General features: G+C 40.2%; 1 protein-coding gene across 4 annotated transcripts in view; it reads left to right on the top strand.

Moving 5' to 3' along the window:
* PSMD1 (proteasome 26S subunit, non-ATPase 1) overlaps positions 1 to 18,858 on the top strand; it is a 119,881-nt gene that overhangs the window by 25,434 nt on the left and 75,589 nt on the right. For all 4 annotated transcript variants that reach the window (XM_025405615.1, XM_025405616.1, XM_025405617.1 and 1 more), the window contains 5 exons: positions 502 to 675; positions 3,250 to 3,361; positions 3,906 to 4,102; positions 5,358 to 5,453; positions 7,493 to 7,557. In XM_025405615.1, the coding sequence (XP_025261400.1) occupies positions 502 to 675; positions 3,250 to 3,361; positions 3,906 to 4,102; positions 5,358 to 5,453; positions 7,493 to 7,557 (644 nt within the window). The remainder of the gene's footprint in view (positions 1 to 501; positions 676 to 3,249; positions 3,362 to 3,905; positions 4,103 to 5,357; positions 5,454 to 7,492; positions 7,558 to 18,858) is intronic.

The raw sequence follows: 18,858 nt of genomic DNA on the forward strand, positions 1-18,858 counted from the left end.
GAAAAGAAGTAATTTTTCTGGGGTTAAGAAAAAGTAAAAGTTTATTATAATTCATTAACAAGTATACTTTGTTAAGTCAGATAAGTCATCTTGTAGGGAAGCCTAAAGTAAATAAGATACTAAAATATTTATATGTGTGTTTGTTTTTAATAAAAAGTGGAAATTTGTTTCTATAAAGACTGTATAAGCCATTGAAAGGATAAATTGAAATGTTATTTGCATAGTCTGAGATCTGAGATGGATTTGGGCAAATGTTATAAAACAAAGGGAAAAAAAATTGAAGCATTTGTGATTTTTTTTTTCTAACCAGAGTGTAACTGGGTCTCTTAAAGGCTTGTCCTCTTGTTTGAGTGATACAATTATATGAGAGAGAGCCCCACTACCTCCTTCTCTCTTAGCAAGTGAACATTCTGGGGAAAAGGCAGTAGTCATAGAAAACATTGTGTCTTTTTTCTTCTTACTTTCTCTTTTTGACAGCTTTGTCATGGCTTACCTTTATAGGGTCATGAAAAAGAAGCATTACAGTTAATGGCAACATACCTTCCCAAGGATACTTCTCCAGGATCAGCCTATCAGGAAGGTGGAGGTCTCTATGCACTAGGTCTTATTCATGCCAATCATGGTGGTGATATAATTGACTATCTGCTTAATCAGCTTAAGAATGCCAGCAATGATGTAAGTACTAAAATGGAAAACTAAGTTTCCAAAACTCAAGAATCCAGGATAACATATTTGCCAAATTATTTTAGTGACTGGAGATTTCACAGGATTTAGGAATACCCAAAACAACTATTATCTTGGGTTTTTTTGGGGTTTTTGGGGGGTTTTTTTTTTTTTTTTGTTTTTGTTTTTTAGGTAATTTCATTTCCTTCTTGATGAGCTAAAATTGTGTTTCTCGCTCCTTTAAGCCCTGCATGTATTTGTAAAACATGTTGTATTCCCACACTTTCATCTTAAAATGTTACAACTACAAGTGACCTTAGTTATCATCTAGTTTGGGCCCTAACATTTTGCTGGAAATTAAGGCCTAAAGAAATTGCAAGCCAGGCGCGGTGGCTCACGCCTGTAATCCTAGCACTTTGGGAGGCTGAGGCGGGCGGATCACAAGGTCAGGAGATCGAGACCACGGTGAAACCCCGTCTCTACTAAAAAATACAAAAAATTAACCGGGCGCTGTGGCAGGTGCCTGTAGTCCCAGCTACTCAGGAGGCTGAGGCAGGAGAATGGCGTAAACCTGGGAGGCGGAGCTTGCAGTGAGCCAAGATCGCGCCACTGCACTCCAGCCTGGGCGACAGAGCGAGACTCCATCTCAACAACAAAAAAAAAGAAATTGCAGTCTCTCAGAAGTTAGAATCCTTGCTTGTTTTGATCTTTGATAATTGTTTAAAATGTAAATCTTTTGGAAAAGCTTACTAAGTAGCCCTGTTCTTATTTTAAGGAACCTTAAAATACAATTTTAGACTGACTTCTATATTGGAGTGAGGGCCATCAGGAGAGTAGTTAAGTGATCCAGAAAACCTTGCCCTCATGCATTAGTGAAAAGATTGAAGCCAATAGGATGATCTGTCTCAATAAGCCCCTAAGCCACAAATCATGTGTGCAAGTACACACATTTTTACCTTATTTCCTCTGGTCTCAGGTAAAAAACTTTCTTATGGGATAGGGTTTATGGTTACAAAAAAGAAACACCAATAGATAGCATTAAAAACCATTTCTAACTAACTCGAATAAGAAGTTTATTGGAAATACCTTATATAATTAACAGAAAGGCTGATAAACTAGTTCTCACAAAGGTTAAGGAACCAGAGCAACACCACAGATGCTAGATAACAGGAACTAATGAAATAGCCTTTTCAGGACCCTACCTTCAGGATGAATGAACTTGAAACATTTCTGGCCATTGGGTTATTCCACTTAAGAAAGACAAAAATTCCAAAGAAGGAGCATTGTATTGCTCTGGGTTGGGTCACACTTTGGCTAGGAGAAGGTGGGAGCTTCTTAAATGACAGTCCCACCAAGACTCTAACCAGTGGGGAGGAGTATTACCAAGGGAATGTTGGGATGCTGTCACCAATAGAAGGATGCCGTGCATTCAAAAATGACAGATGACCACTAAAGTTTCTTCTTTCAAATGTATATATTTCGGATGTACTCTGACCTCATTTTCAACCACTTTCTTCACAACCATGTTCCATTAGATACCTTTTTCTCCTCTGTCTGTAGCCTCTCACTCTGTACTGCCTCCTTTCCCTCAACCCATGAACATACTCAGGTCTCATCTATCCTAAACAAAATTATTTTCTTGACATCTCCCTCTTAGTTGTTCAGTCTTTTTCCTCCCCTTCTCATGTAAACCTACTGAAAGAGAGTTGGCCTCTCTCTGCCCACTGTGTTTTCTCACGTTCATTTTGCAACTCACTATTTTTAATTTATTATCATTATTTTTTGAGACAGTTTCTTGCTGTGTTGCCCAGGCTGGAGTGCAGTGGCATGATCATGGCTCACTGCAGCTTCAACTTCCTGGGCTCAAGCCATTCTTCCACCTCAGCCTCCTGAGTAGCTGGGATCACAGGCATGCACCACCATGCTCAGCTAATTTGTGTTTATTTTTTTGGACAGACTGAATCTCCGTATGTTGCCCAGGCTGGTCTCAAACTTCTGGGCTCAAGTGATCTTCCTACCTCAGCCTCCTAAAGTGCTGGGATTACAAGCATGAGCCACCAATCCAGCCTCAGCTCATTATTTTTTGGCATCAGCAAATATCATTCTATTAAAACTGAAATTGCTGGGCTGGACACGGTGGCTCACACCTATAATCCCAGAACTTTGGGAGGCCAAGTCAGGCGGATCACCTGAGGTTAGAAGTTCCAGACCAGCCTGGCCAACATGGTGAAACCCTGTCTCTACTAAAAATACAAAAATTAGGCGGGTGTGGTGGCAGCCACCTGTAATCCCAGCTACTCGAGAGGCTAAGGCAGGAGAATCACTTGAACCCAGGAGGCGGAGGTTGCAGTGAGCCCAGATTGCACCATTGCACTCTAGCCTTGGTGACAAGAGCGAAACTACATCTCAAACAAAAAACTGAAATTGCTGAGTTTGTCACTGACCTTTTGATTATCAAATCCTTTGATCATTCTTACTGAGCCCACCTCTGCATATTTAATGTGAAACTATATTTTGAAATTAGAATAAGAGCTTGTATGTTAAGTATAGTGTACCAAATCAGTGGAATCTATGTTTTTTCCTTAGATCGTTAGACATGGTGGCAGTCTGGGCCTTGGTTTGGCAGCCATGGGAACTGCACGTCAAGATGTTTATGATTTGCTAAAAACAAACCTTTATCAGGATGATGCAGTGACAGGTAAGCATTTCTTTCTAAAGCTAACAAACTTAAGTATTAATTAATGTAAATATAATTACATTAGTTTCTACCTATATTTTGTAGCCTCTTAAAATTACGATGGATTTCTATACTTGAAGTGAATTTTGCTCCATTTGTCAAAGTTATCTTTTAAAACAAGTTTTATGATATATAGGCTTTCTAAAATGGTATATCCTGTGTGTCCACTTGCATAACTGACTTTTGCAAATAGGAATTTATTAGAGTGATCTACTTACTCCATACTGCTTGGTGATAATGTAGAAAAAATGTTATCTAAATGTCTCCTTTGAAATCACTATAGGATTTGATGGTATATTCTGTCAAAGTTTAAAAGGAAAACAACCATAAATGTATGACTGTGCTTCCACATAAAGTATCCTTTTTACCAGATGGTTTTAAAAAATGCTGTCAGAAGCTAGTGGTTTTTTGATAGTTTATGCAAAAAACGTGCTACTTTCAGTTGGATGTTTCATTGACTTTAAAAACATAACTCTTTGTTAACATTTGACTCGTTACTTGCTAGGGGAAGCAGCTGGCCTGGCCCTAGGTTTGGTTATGTTGGGCTCTAAAAATGCCCAGGCTATTGAGGACATGGTCGGTTATGCACAAGAAACTCAACATGAGAAGATTCTGCGTGGTCTTGCAGTTGGCATTGCATTAGTAATGTACGGGAGGATGGAAGAGGCTGATGCTCTCATTGAATCTCTCTGTCGTGACAAGGTGAGATCACATACATCCCTCACTGTCCATTTATCTCCAGCATGTAAAAAACACTTAACTTCACTGGAAATTAACTCTGTTCCCATCAGAACATGTAGGTACATTTATTCATAAAACTTCTTGCAATGTTTATAAAGCCTAATAGAATTTAAGAAATAAAAGCACTGATTAGAAAAGTACATGGGAGTAATTTGAGGATTTTAAATTTTACTATAGCTTCAGATTGGTGATACTCATAAGCAGATTCAGCATAGTTCTTTAGGAATTCACGAGTTGATTTCTTTTAGAAATAATATTTTTGGGCCAGGTGCGGTGGCTCTCACCTGTAATCCTAGCATTTTGGGAGGCCGAGGCAGGTGGATCACTTGAGGTCAGGAGTTCAAAACCAGCCTGGCCAACATGGTGAAACCCTGTCTCTACTAAACATAGAAAAAAAAATTAGCTGGGCATGGTGGTGGGCACCTGTAATCCCAGCTACTTGGGAGGCTGAGGCACGAGAATCACTTGAGCCTGGGAGACAGAGGTTACAGTGAGCAGGGATCGAACCACTGCACTCCATCCTCAGTGACAGAGCGAGACTCCATCTCAAAAAAAAAAAGAAATTAATATTTTTGGAATGATTTAGTAGTCATTTAATAAGATACAAAGTTTACTTCATTATTCTTTTATCAGAAAACAGTGCCAATCTCTATATTTGTTTATTTGGATGAGGTTTTTTTTCCATTGCCTTTTGTTTTGTTTTTATAATGGTGTTGTATATGGTAGGTAGTTAGTGGCAGGTAATAACTGTTCTCTATAATCTGATAAAAAGAACTGTTATAGTTTATTGATAAAATTATTAATTAATTTGTTCAGTTATCAGGGTCCATCTTTCTTCCACTCAGCACTCAGTACCCAGGAATTTAAATAAGGTAAAAATGTAGAATTAGAAGCCAACTTCCTTGCTTGATTGATAAAAGGAAGTGGACTGCCATAGGAGTGGCTGTTGCCGTTGACTTGACTTTATACTTCCTAAAAAGTATGAAGCAGGGCAGGCATATTGCATAGCGTAGTGGGAATTAAGAGCAGCTACCTCCTTCTGTATTTATGTGTTTTATTGCCCCATTTATTTCAAAAACTACCAACCACAAGAGTTGTTGAGCTCATCATTTCTTACCTGAGACCAGCTTACTTGGTGGATGCCTCTATGCCTGTTAGACTGTAGAAGTTACTGTTTGAAATAAGTTGATGATTAATGTTAAATTATTTTTCTTAGGACCCAATTCTTCGAAGGTCTGGAATGTATACTGTAGCCATGGCTTATTGTGGCTCTGGTAACAACAAAGCAATTCGACGCCTGCTACATGTTGCTGTAAGTACTCTGACCTTTCTTGGGAGTAGGGTGGATGGAAAAGCTTGCAGATAGACAATAAGTGTCTAGGTGACTCCAGCATCCCCAGCACATGACCACCACCAGTGGTCTTAGGTTGTGATTGTCATTTACTGGACCCAACAGGCCATAACCTAGCACTAGGTTCACTTAGCTTTTCAGAAGGATATGGGACGGGATAACAGTCCTATATAAATGGAAGTCCTTAAAGCCATTCAGGTACAACTTCTAAAATCCTACTGCAAGGAGCACCCTCATTTGTAAGGGACAAGACCTTGTAAGTGTGTGTGGCCGCTCTAGGATAGGGAAATCCAGTGAAGAACAGGAACCATTTATTTCTTTTTACGGCCAGTGAAGTTAGCTTCCACATACCCCTAGTGGGTGCAGTGGCTCATGCCTGTAATCCCAGCTGCTCTGGAAAGTGAAGTGGACCATGAGCTATAATTATACCACCACACTCTAGCCTGTACGACAGGGCAAGACCGTATCTCTAAAAACAAACAACCCCCCCACACACACCCCGGGACCCCTAAGGAACGTGATCTATTACAGGAGATGCATTGCACAGGAAAGCCAATGCCCATGTTTTCCAAAATGCTTTTTCCACTCATAGTTCTCCTAATCCAAATATAGTTATCAGCAATAAGTAATACTGCCTGGTCACACAGTGGACATTCCACATGTCTTAATAGGTTTTTGTCATCATGGTGCTGGGAAAAAGTAAACTAAGGGTATCTTTCTATGCAGAAAGACTTAAAACTATTGTTAACTCCTTTTTCCCAGAGATAATATTTTCCACAATATTTATTAGTAATTAATAAATAATTTTTTTAGCAGTACAGTATGTTCTAAATGTTCGTATTTTGCAAAAGCTATAATGCAGCTGAAATTGTCTTTTTTTTTTTTTTCTTTTTTCTTTTTAGAGACTTTGATACAGGGTTTCACTGTCACCCAGGCTGGAGTGCAGTAGCACGATCACAACTCATTGCAGCCTCAAACTACTGGGCTCAAGCGATCCTCCTCCTACCTCTGCTTCCCATGTAGCTAGAACTACAGGCACACACCACCGTGCCTGCCTGATTTTTTAACTTTTTGTGGAGACAGGGTCTCGCTATGTTGCCTAGGCAGATCTCGAACTCCTGGACTCAAGCAATCCTCCTGTTTTGGCCTCTCAAAAGTGCTGGGATTACAGGTATGAGCCACTGTGTCTGGCCAATTGAAATAGTCTTAAGAAGTAGCCCTGGGGCCAGGCATGGTGGCGTACGCCTGTAATCCCAGCACTTGGGAGGCAGTGGTGGGTGGATCACCTGAGGTCAGGAGTTTAAGACCAGCCTGTCCAACATGATGAAACACCATCTCCACAAAAAATACAAAAATTAGCTGGGCATGGTGGCACACGCCTATAGTCCCAGCTATTTGGGAGCCTACAGCAGGAGAATCGCTTGAACCCAGGAGGCAGAGGTTGCATTGAGCCAAGATTGCACCACTACGCTGCAGCCTGGGCGACAGAGTGAATTTAAATAAGAGTAAGACTCTGTCTCAAAGGAGAAAAAAAAAAAAGAGAGAGAGAGAGAGAGAGAGAGAGAGAAGTAACCCTGAATCTTAAACTTTACCAAGCTGTGAAGACTTCTAAGTCCCTGAATTGAAATTTTTCAATAACTTTTTCTAAATTGGGTACAGAAATTTATTCTTCAAAAATACATGTGGCCAGGTGCAGTGACTTATGCCTATAATCCCAGCACTTTGTGAGGCCAAGGTGGGAGGATCTCCTGAGCCCCAGAAGTTTGAGACCAGACTGGGAAACATAGGGAGACCCTGTCTCTATAAAAATAAAAATACACGTGTCTATTTTTTGAATATATTCATTTATTGTATATGTTTAGAGGTGTGCAACATAATGTTTTGGTATACCTATCAATAGTGAGGTATACACTCACTATTGAATGTTGCTGACCTCTCATACCAGTTTGGTCTAGTGATATACTACATGGTATAATATAATCTTAAACTTTTCCCCCTAGGTAAGTGATGTTAATGATGATGTCAGGAGGGCAGCAGTAGAATCACTTGGGTTCATTCTATTCAGGTAATAACTTCTAACTTCTTATTCTATTTATATTTCGGTTTTTTTGGAAATGTTGTCGTCACTACCGAAACTACCAAACAGTAGTTAGTCACTAAACAAAAGCTAAATACCTGAGGAGTATATCTGGGTTCAGAGTGAGGACCATTTAATAGCAAGATTAGTACTGTTCATCTGAAAAAGAACAAAGTACATCATGGGATTCTGAGAACCTCTTTGAGAAGTAGTAAAATGATTTAATTATTTCTGTTCATTTTTTGGTAGCATTCTGCTTATTCGTTTAACTTTTTAAATCCAAATAACACATCCAGTATTCCTCTTTGTGTATATTGGTAGTTCAAATGGGTATTATCTCTTACATAGGTTTGTAAAGTTTTTGAAGGTCTTTAATGAAAGTGAAAGGTAATAGGTTTTGTTTAAATGCCAGAGTGAAAATTTTTAAGCATTATTTTTTACTTGTAGTCATGGAGCTATCCTTGGCAGTATGATATAGTTGTTTAAGAAGTCACATTCTTGGCCGGGCATGGTGGCTCAAGCCTATAATCCCAGCACTTTGGGAGGCTGAGGCAGGCGGATCACTAGGTCAGGAGTTCGAGATCATCCTGACTAACACAGTGAAACACTGTCTCTACTAAAAATACAAAAAATTAGCCAGGCATGGTGGCACACGCCTGTAATCTCAGCTACTTGGGAGCCTGAGGCAGGAGAATCACTTAAACCCGGGAGGCGGAAGTTGCAGTGAGCCGAGATCGCGCCACTACACTGCAGCCTGGGCGACAGAGTGAGACTCCCTCCCAAAAAAAAAAAAAGGAGTCACATTCTAAACCCATCTGCCTGGGTTGACTCCTGACTCATCTTCTTACTAGCTGAATGATTTTCAGCAAGTTGCTCAACCTCTTTGCGCCTCAGTTTCCTCATCTTTAAAATGAGTATAATCATAATACCCATCTGAGAAGATGTTTTTGACAAGTGAATTAATATATGTGTGATGCCCTTAGAGAGGTATCTGGCACTAATAAGCACTAAGTTTGTATTAATAATGGTAATTGTAGGAGTTGTAGTTGTGGAGTTGGTGGTAGTATTAATAGATGTAATAGTAGTTCTTCCAGTAGTTCTGTCTACTTAGATTCAATCTCAGACATCAGTGTTTCTCTTAGCTAAGATACAGCCATACCTTGTTTTACCACACTTTGCTTTATTAAGCTTTGCAGATACTGCATTTGTTTAAAAATTGAAGGTTTGCGAGAACCCTGCATCAAGCAAGTCTATCAAAACCATTTTTCTAACAGTGTGTGCTCATTTCATTTCTCTGTGTCACATTTTGGTAATCCTCACAATATTTCAGACTTTTTCGTTATTATTGTATCTGTTATGGTAATCTGTCATCAGTGATTTTTGACATTACCATTGTAGTTGTTTTGGGACACCACGAACCACACCCATATAAAACAGCAAACTCAATCAATAAATGTGTGTGTTCTGACTGCTCCACACACCGATCATTCCTCCATCTCTGTCCCTCTCCTTGGGACTCCCTATTCCCTGAGACACAACAGTATTGAAATTAGGCCAATTAATAACCCTACAATGGCCTCTGAGTGCTTAAGTGAAAGAGAGAGTCCCACATTTCTCACTTTAAATCAAAAACTAGAAGTGCTAAAGCTTAGTGAGGAAGGCATGTCAAAAGTCGATACAGGCCAAAGGTAGGCCTCTTGCATCACAGACAGCCAAGTTGTGAACGCAAAGAAAAAGTTCTTGGAGAAAATTAACAGTGCTACATCAGTGGACACATAAATGATAAGAAAGCACAACAGCCTTATTGTTGATAAGGAAAAAGTTGTGCTCTGGAGAGAAGATCAAAGCAGCCAAAACCTTCCCTGAAGCCAAAGCCTAATCCAGAGCAAGACCTTAACTCTTCAGTTCTGGAAAGGCTGAGAGAGGTGAGGAAGCTGCAGAAGAAAAGTTTGAAGCTAGCAGAGAGCTTGGTTCATGAAGTTTGAGGAAAGAAGCCGTCTCCATAACATGGAGGTGCAAGGAGAGGCAGCAAGTGCTGATGCAGAAGCTACAGCAAGTTACCGGGAAGATCTAGCTAAGATCATTGATGAAGGTGGCTACACTAAAAACAGATTTTCCATGTAGACAGAATAGCCTTCTATTTGAAGAAGATGCCATCTAGGATTTTCACAGCTAGAGAGGAGAAGTCAGTTCCTAGTTTCACAGCTTCAGAGGACAGGCTGTTCCTGTCGGAAGCTAATGCAACTTTAAGTTGAAGCCAATGCTCGTGTATCATTCTGAAAATGCTAGGACCCTTAAGAATTATGCTAAAGCTATTCTCTGCTCTGTAAATGAAACAACAAAGCCTGGATGACAGCATGTATTAGGGTTCCCTAGAGGGACAGAATTAATAGGATATATATATATATCATATATATATATGAGTTTATTAAGTATTAACTTACACAATCACAAGGTCCCACAATAGGCTGTCTGCAAGCTTAAGGAGCAAGGAGAGCCACTTTGAGTCTCAAAACTGAAGAACTTGGAGTCCAAAGTTTGAAGGCAGGAAGCGTCCAGCACAGGAGAAGGATGTAGGCTGAGAGGCTGGTCCAGTCTCACCTTTTCACATTTTTCTGCCTGCTTTATATTCCCTGAGAGCTGGTTAGATTATGCCCACTCAGATTAAGGGTGGATCTGCCTTCCCTAGCCCACTGACTCAAATGTTAATCACCTTTGGCAACACCCTCACAGGCACACCCAGGATCAATACTTTTCATCCTTCAATCCAGTCAAGTTGACACTCAGTATTAACCATCACACAGCACATCTGTATACATGGCATGCTAAATGTTTGAAGCCTACTGTTGAGACCTACTGCCCAGAAAAAAGATTCTTTTCAAAATATTACTGCTCATAGACAGTGTACTTGGTCCCCCGTGGGTTCTGTTGGAGTTGTACAAGGAGATTAATGTTATTTTTATGCCTGCTAACACAACATCCATTCTGCAGTCCATGGATCGAGGAGTACTTTTTACTTTCAAGTTGTATTATTTAAGTCATTTCTTAAGACTATAGCTGCCATAGGCTGGGCATGGTGGCTCATGCCTGTAATCCCAACACTTTGGGAAGCCAGTGCAGCAGATCACCCAAGGTCAGGAGTTCAAGACCAGCCTGGCCAACATTGTGAAACCCTGTCTCTGGTGAAACCTTGTGTCTACTAAAAATACAAAACTTAGCTGGACATGGTGGCAGGTGCCTGTAATCCCAGCTACTCGGGAGGCTGAGGCAGGAAAATCCCTTGAACCTGGGAGGCGGGGGTTGCAGGGAGCTGAGATCACACCATTGCGCTGCATCCTGGGCGACAGAGCAAGACTGCATCTCAAAAATATATAAAATAAATAAAAAAGACTAGCTTCCGTAGAAAGTGATTCCTCTGATGGCTCCGGGCAAAGTAAATTGAATGCCTTCTGGAAAGGAGTCACCATTTCAGATGCCATAAGAACATTCATGATTCACAGGAGGAAGTCAAAATATCAACATTAGCAGGAGTCTAGAAGAAGTTTATTCCATCCCTCATGGATAACTTTGAGGGGTTCAAGGCTTTAGTGGAAGAAGGAATTGCAGAATTGGTGAAAATAACAAGAGAACTAGAATTAGAGATGGAATCTGAAGATGTGACTGAATTGCAGTCTCATGATAAAACATCAATGGCTGAGGAGTTGCTTCTTAGGGATGAGCAAAGAAAGTAGTTTCTTGAGATAGAACCTACTCCTGAAGATGCTGTCAACATTGTTGACATGTTAGGTATACGAAAAAGTATAAAAGAAGTAATCACTTGCCAGGTCTGACCTGCAGACCCTGGCCAAGCGATAGGTAAAAGAAGTTCTCAGACATGGATATCTAGTGAAAGAGCAGGCTAGGAGGCTGCCGGCACTAGGGCCGAAGACAGTTAGCTGCCCTGATAAGCTGGAGATGCTCGTATTTATTTAGTACAGATTTAATGAGGAAGGCTTGGAGCAAACACAATTTGTGGGTAATTAACATTGTCGACCCCCCAAGTAGAGTGCTGTCCTGCACACAAATGATCAAAGGTTAGTTCTGGAGACAAGAGTAAACAAATTTATCTAGATAAGTTCCTTTACTTTCCCTTGTTATCTAACCCTTGCTCTTAAGAGAATTTAACTGCCTTCAGCTAAATCCTCTTGAAGCTTTTTAAAAACCTCCTGGCCTTCCAAGAAAGTTTGCATCTTTCCCTATAATTGTTATAACTTTTCCCACCACCCTGACTGATCTCCTATATCTCCCCCTTTTCTGTGTTTTGCATCAGGTTTTGTTGATTGAGGAGTACAGATGTGTGCAGCAACAGGTTTGTTAGGCATAGCGGTTATAACTCATTTTCTGGCTTCACATCCTAGAATTAGTAAATAACATAAGACAAACATGAGTATAATCAGTAACATTATTTTTCAATCAAGGAGTGACCCCCCCCAGGAGTGGGGGTCTATCCAGAAGAGATGTTATCGCACATCCTTCCATATGGCTGTTTGTTGGGTTTGTAGATCTACGGTGTTTAGGGATTCTAGAATTTTAGTTTTAAGTTGCCTTACGTCTGCTGTTAAATTATCATGTAAGGTTCCCCAGAGGTGTTGTTTCATCTCATTCCAACTATGTATTGATTGATTCCAAGGTAGAGAGGTGACACAGGTATGCTTATGCTCCCAGTCACAGTTTAAGTACTATTGGAATGCCAGTGCATCTTGCCGCTCCCCTACATATTCTAAGGCAGCCTCAGGGGCTTGCAGGCTTGCAAGAATCTTTTGATCTATACCCTGCTGTAAGAGAAGTTCATTAGACACATTTTTGGCCAAGTTATCTACAAAGGTAACTGTTTGTATTGATTCAGTAATAGAGTCCATAGCAATACTAGCAGTTGCTAAAATGACTATGACTGAGACTACACAGGTTATAAGTGTGCCTGTAAATCTTTTGAGTCTGACCTGGTACGGGGCACGTTCTCAGGTGGCAAGAGCAGAGGAACCTTGCCAATCACGTGTAAAATTGGTAGGAAAGCTTCAGATTGTCTCCTTAATACCATGACACTAGTAGTATTTAAATTAGGTATGTTGTAATTAGTGATGCATGAGGCGAACCAAACCTGTCCCTGCACTCAGGTCACAAACGTGGAGTTTTGGGGTATAATGGAAATATTGGTTCTGATAAGGAAAACATATGGATGGGTAGTGCAAATCAGGCACTGATCTGTGTAATTATGAATAAAAGTCACAGTATAGTTGTTACTGGAATTATGATATGTCCCATACCAGGTGTTAAGGGAGATGCTAAGATGTCCCAGGCACCATAAAATGTCTTGGGGTGGCATGGACTCTACTTGAGGTTTGGGATATCCTATCCCTCCATCGGCCCAAATTATAGGGGAACAGGACATGGCTACAAAACTGTGATTCATGCCACGATGGATGCAGACATTAGTATGGTTGCTCTGCAAGTGGCAGTGAGGGCTCCAGTCTAAGATGTTATAATAGCCTAAGTGGGGGTCTACAGGCTTGTCCTCCATGACAGACCTCCCAGCCAAAGTGGAATCCATTACTTTCCCGGCTACGTTCTTTAGCACAGGAAGGAATGTTGGGGAAAGTGGTGTTGGTTGTATTGCCCGGTTTGAGTCTGTCTGCAACCAGGAATGTTAAGGCATTTCCTTTGCCACGATATAGCCATACTTGAGTTTGGGCGGTACACAGTAAGGGTTAGAACTTTTATAACTAATGCACAGTGGGAGGATAGTGTAGTGATATATAGTGTTACCTGGCACCTTAATCCAATGTGTGCCATTAATGAGGGACCCCAGTGGGGGTTAGTCAGTCCCTCCTAGCCAAGCAGTTACGTTGTTAGAGGCTGAGAAGGGGGTGTCTGCCCAAGTAACAGGGCAAAAGAAAAGCAGATCTAAGAGATGAGCCCAATAGAGAGTAGCAGGTGCAAGTTGCAGGCAGAGTGAGAAAATAAGAAGGGTTAACCCTACGAGAGTTGCAATGTACAACAGAAAGCATAGCAAGGAACCATTTATCTGGAGTGAATGGTGTCTGTGTCTGGAGCAGGATTCGCTCACCCTTCTGAGTTGTCTTCTTCAGCATCCCCCAGGTAATGTCCGGGTCTCGTGTTATCCTAGGGAGCCGCGTCGTCCAGGGCTGCGGGTCCTGCAGGGACAAGTCCTTCATTTCTGGTACCAGGTTGAGTCCTAGCCACGCCATGGTATGATTTGATGTGTCGTGCTGGAATCCAGAGAGGACCTGAGGGGGTATGAACACAAGCATATACTCTTCCCCATGTTAGCAAATCATTTGGACTATACCATACATTACTATTTACTTTTTTCCATTAAACTGCAGGTTTTATGTCTTGAGAGGTTTTAGCAAAGTGCTTTTCTATGGCTGATTGAAATTTATCATCTAGATTTTAAAAATTAAGGGTAGATAAGGCTTGTGCCAATAGTGTTGCCAGGTTCTTACTGATATTCCCCCTTTTTTGTTTTTTTGAGCATATTTTTAAGAGTGGAATGGATATGTTTTACTATGGTCTGTCCTTGGGGGTTATATGAGATGCCTGTGGAATGTTAGATGTTCCACGTGTGACAAAATTTTTGAAATTGTGAGCTGGCATAAGCTGGTCCACTATCAGTTTTAATTTTTTGGGCCGCCCCATAAACTCAAAAGTTAAGAGAAGATGTTTAATAACATGTTGGGTGGACTCTCCAGAAAAGTATGTGCACTAATTAAGTGAGAATTGGCGTCAATGGATACATGTACATATCTTAGTTTTATAAATTTAGGGACGTGAGTAACATCTGTTTGCCATAACTGATAGGTTCTAGTCCTCTAGGGTTAACACCTGTTGAAGGAGGGGAGGTGCCTGTGAGCTGGCCATCTGGGCATTGCAGGATAATTTCTTTAGTCTTTGGGTGAGTTTAAATTGTTTCGTTAAATTTCTCCAATTTTGGTGGAAAAATTGATGAAATTGGGTGGCTTGGTCAAGCAGTGGCGTCATAACTTGCAGATCTGCTTGTTCATTGCCATAAGCCAATGGACCAGGCAGTGAGCTGTGGGCTCGAATATGTGTGATAAAAATAGGATGTGTATGTTGATCCAGCAATTGCTAAGTCTAAGAAAAAGTGCACACAGGGTGGGCTCGAGAGTGGACTTGAGAGCTGTTTCAAAGTTCTGCAATAAATAAACAGAGTAAGCAGAGTCACTAACAATATTGATGTGCTGAACAGAAAAAGTTTCCAGGGCCAGTATTAAGGCTCCAACCTTAGCGCTCTAAGTGCTAGTAAATCCAGAATGAGTAAAGGAGTTGTGTGGTTTCTACCAAATTGCCACTTTTCCATTTTTACCAGAACTGTCAGTAAGAAGCATACTGACTTATTAATTCTTTGAAAACAAATTTAGAACTTATATCTAACAACCCCTCCCCTTGTATTTCCTTACAGCTTTCTTTCAAACTTTTTTAACAAAACTTGGCCTAGTTGTTTTGCTTGATTTTCCAAAAGAAGAAGCTTCTCTGGATAAGGTGGAGGATAGTTAAGGGAAGTTTTAGTAAGTGCTGTTTTTATGAGCCTCTGCATCAACTTACAGATGCATGGTATGACACAGCACCCAACAAGAATAAGTACCTGTTACGACTGTGAGGGAAATAAGAATTGAGGCTATTATTCCTTTCCATTTACCGAACTACTTTTCTAGCCATCCTGTAAAGGGGTCATTTACCCCTGAGTTGCTGGCTAACTCATTGGATAGAGCAGTCAGACCTTGCAATGCCTTTGTTATACTTCCATTGGGGAGGTGTTTGGGATGAAGGTGCAACATTGAGTTTTAATCATGATGCAAACTCCTCCTCTTTCTGCTAATATCATGTCTAAGGCTATCTTATTTTCCCAAGCCTTCTGACTAGTAGCCCCTAATTGTTCAGCTATTCCTTTAACAGCATCTCTAGTGTAGTTAATAAATCGCTTTTGGTTGTAATAGATGTAGTTTATCCAATCTACATTTTTTTTAATTGTCACCCACCAAAATATTGACTCAAATCCTGCAGCTATTTGATTTGGGGTTTTAAATTGATCTTGTATTCCCTGTGGGACTCTAATTGTGTCTAAATAGACGTGAGAGTCGAAAGACCCATAAGGGGCTTCTCTCGCTTTACGATGTCTTATTTTTCCTTCCTCTGGTTGATGAAATGCCAGGGTGAAAGGGATAGCCAACTGGACTAAAGCACAAGTGCCACTCCAGTTATTTGACAGAGTGTCCAGTAAAGGTCCACCGCAATACCACCACACATCCACTCGGGGATGTACAAGGGCTGACTGATTGATAAGCTCTTGAAAATTCTTAAGCTCACTGCATCCCTTCAGGTCTCCAAGGAACACTAAGTTTCCTCCCCGTCGTGAGAGACATGAAGTGAACTTAGTGTTGGGAGACGGAAGCTGGATGGCCCTCAGGGGCTGACCCGCAGCCTGCCGGACTTCAGGATATAGCAGAGAGAGAGCTTGGCATGACTTATTACTCCAGGCTGTAGAATCCGGGAAAAGAGCTACCATGCAACCCATGCCTGGTCAACGGGAGGACCACTTTAGTGGAAAGGGGACCGTCTGGGCCTCTGGCCTGCCTTGTGCACAAGTATAACAATTGTTTTTGTTTAATATGTGGACAGAATATTTGATCCATTCCAACCAGGCATTTGCCTCTTGGTATCCTGTCTTAATTGCTGAAGTTTGTTTTAACTCTTTAACTTCTATGATCCTCTAGTAAAATGAATGTATGGTTTTAGGAAATTACAAAAACCAGTTGGGGCATTCCATCCTTGCTCTTTAGTGGTCCACAGAACGGTGGACCAACTACGGCATAAAAGCTCTACATCTCGGGTGGGAGGGGAGGCAAGACTCCTGGTTGACACTGGGGTCTTTATCGAAATCTCCCCAGATTAAATGGTCCCAATTTACTAATGCCCAGTCTGTGGAGAGTCAGGAGGGACAGAGGTACTTTTCTGAAGTAGAGAGCTGTCTTTGACTTGGCAAGTCCCCACAGCGTATAACAAGGCAAGCATTAAATGCAGTAGTTTGAGGCAAAATTGACTTGGTTATGTTAATAACTAGATGGTCAGCAGTAGAGCGTTGAAAGAAGAAAGAGTAATAGAATAGATGAAAGAGAGTTAAATTTTTCTTAGCTTTAGTTTGGTAGGGTTTTCCCCTGGGACTATGGCCCACGACTCTGGAGGGGGTGGTGCTTTCTTGACTCGGGTGTGATGAATCCATCCCTTTTTCGCTGTACAAACAGCAGTCTCGGTGGTTAGCAGCACAAGGTAGGGTCCTTCCCAGGCTGGCTCAAGTTTTCCTTCTTTCCACCCTTTGATGAGAACGTGATCTTTAGGCTGGTGCTTGTTTACCAGAAATTCTAGGGGTGGTACCTGTGCTAAAAGACTTTTAGTTTTGAGGGAAAGGAAAGTGGAAGATAAACCATGTATATAATTTCTAAGAAGCTGATCTTTTGTTTTAAATGTGGGGACATTAGCAGTGGACTTTATAGTCCTTGGTGCCTTCTTACTGAGAGATTTCCTTTAGCACCTATTTTTATTAGTTTTTAGATCACTGAAAGTCAGACACCATTTTATATTTGACAATGCTTCCTGTATGATTTTTATACCAGAAAAGCTAAATTTCACCTTTATATTAGTGTGTTATTAATGTTAAACTTAGTTTTAATAAAACTTTGTAGACATACTTATTCAATTTTTAATGGCTGACCATAAGGTAAGATTTTTATAGACTCTTTTTAACCTTTTATAATTTTTGTTAAAGAGCACGTTAGTGCTTTAAGAAAAACCTGTTGTGCTTTTATTTTAATGTCCAGTTCAGAGAAAAACTGGATGATACCTCTTTAACATTAGCCAATAAATTTCCTTTACAATTAACATTTCAAAACTTGTTTAAACCTTTAAAACAAAATATTTGTTTACTTTTTTTAACCTTTTAATGTAGGTAAAAATCCACATTCTTATGCCTGCTTATAATCCTTTTACCAAAGGTATGTTTTACTTTCTTTATACACCTTGCACATAAACTGTTTCTTCAATAGTTTTACATTCAGGAGACCTTATTACTTTTAAATTATACAACATTTCTTGCATAAATTCCCTTTTATAACTTTTTTCACAACTTTCACAGACAATTCTTCGACATGCCTCAACTTTCTGACATGTTGCAAGCATCCCTTTCTTTAAACAACCAGTTAATTTATTTTAGGACAAGAATTTACCATATAACATTCTTTTTACATAAATTCTCCGCCCCCCTTTTTCTTTTTCCCTGAAGATAATAACCATTCTTTTCCAAAGCAAACTTCCTTTACCTCTGTGGACTAGACTGCCTAAGGCCATAAGATTAGAAGTTAGGATAATACATATTACACTGTTAACTTTAGCAAACTTTACTTTTGTTGAAAACTTTGTAAGTTTGGGATTTCAATTATCCTTTCTGTTAATAAGACCTTGTTTAGTCCAAATTAACTTAGAATTGGTATAGAGGGTTCCTTCCAGGTTCTGTAAGTATTTTAAGGCTTGGCTGAGTGGAAACAGCTTGCAGGTTTGAGCAGACCAATTATTAGGCAATTTTCCTAACTGCTTTTACAAGAGTTTCCCTATCAGTTACTGAAGGGAGTTCCTCCTAGGTCTGGTCAGACTTTTGTATGGTAATTAATTAAGATTTAGACTCCCTGTTAGGAAACTTGCTGGGTTTAAGGAATGGTTAATGTGGTTAATGTTAAATCATCTTTTTCTAACAGAATAGCCCTATACTTTAAGATTTTTGAGTTAGTAAGCTACGTTTTTGCTTTTTTTTTTTTTTTTTTTTTTCCTACTTAGGATAGTTCTGAACTGGTTAGGTGTGTTCACAATGAGGTTTCCTCTAAAATCTATTTTTCTACTTTCTTCTGCTAGCAAAGCAGTTGCCCCTACAGATTAAATGCATGTAGGCCATCCGCGGGTTACTTGATTAAGGATTTTTGATAGGAAAGCTAGGGTTGTCAGTGGCCTCAGTGCTTTCAGGCTATGCCCTTGTTTACACTGACAACAAGGTGGTATTGGAGGGTTACAGGATCATGTAGAAGATCTTCAATTATCAATTACAGGTTTTTAATTTATCCTGGCTTTTAAAGGAATAGGGTACGCTGTTTTCTCTTTACTACTTCCATCTCTCTCTCTTTGACTTTCTATCTCTCTTTCTCTCTCTCTCTTTGACTCCCTCTTTGT

Source organism: Theropithecus gelada, chromosome 12 (assembly GCF_003255815.1).
Source record: "Theropithecus gelada isolate Dixy chromosome 12, Tgel_1.0, whole genome shotgun sequence".
NCBI lineage: Eukaryota > Metazoa > Chordata > Mammalia > Primates > Cercopithecidae > Theropithecus > Theropithecus gelada.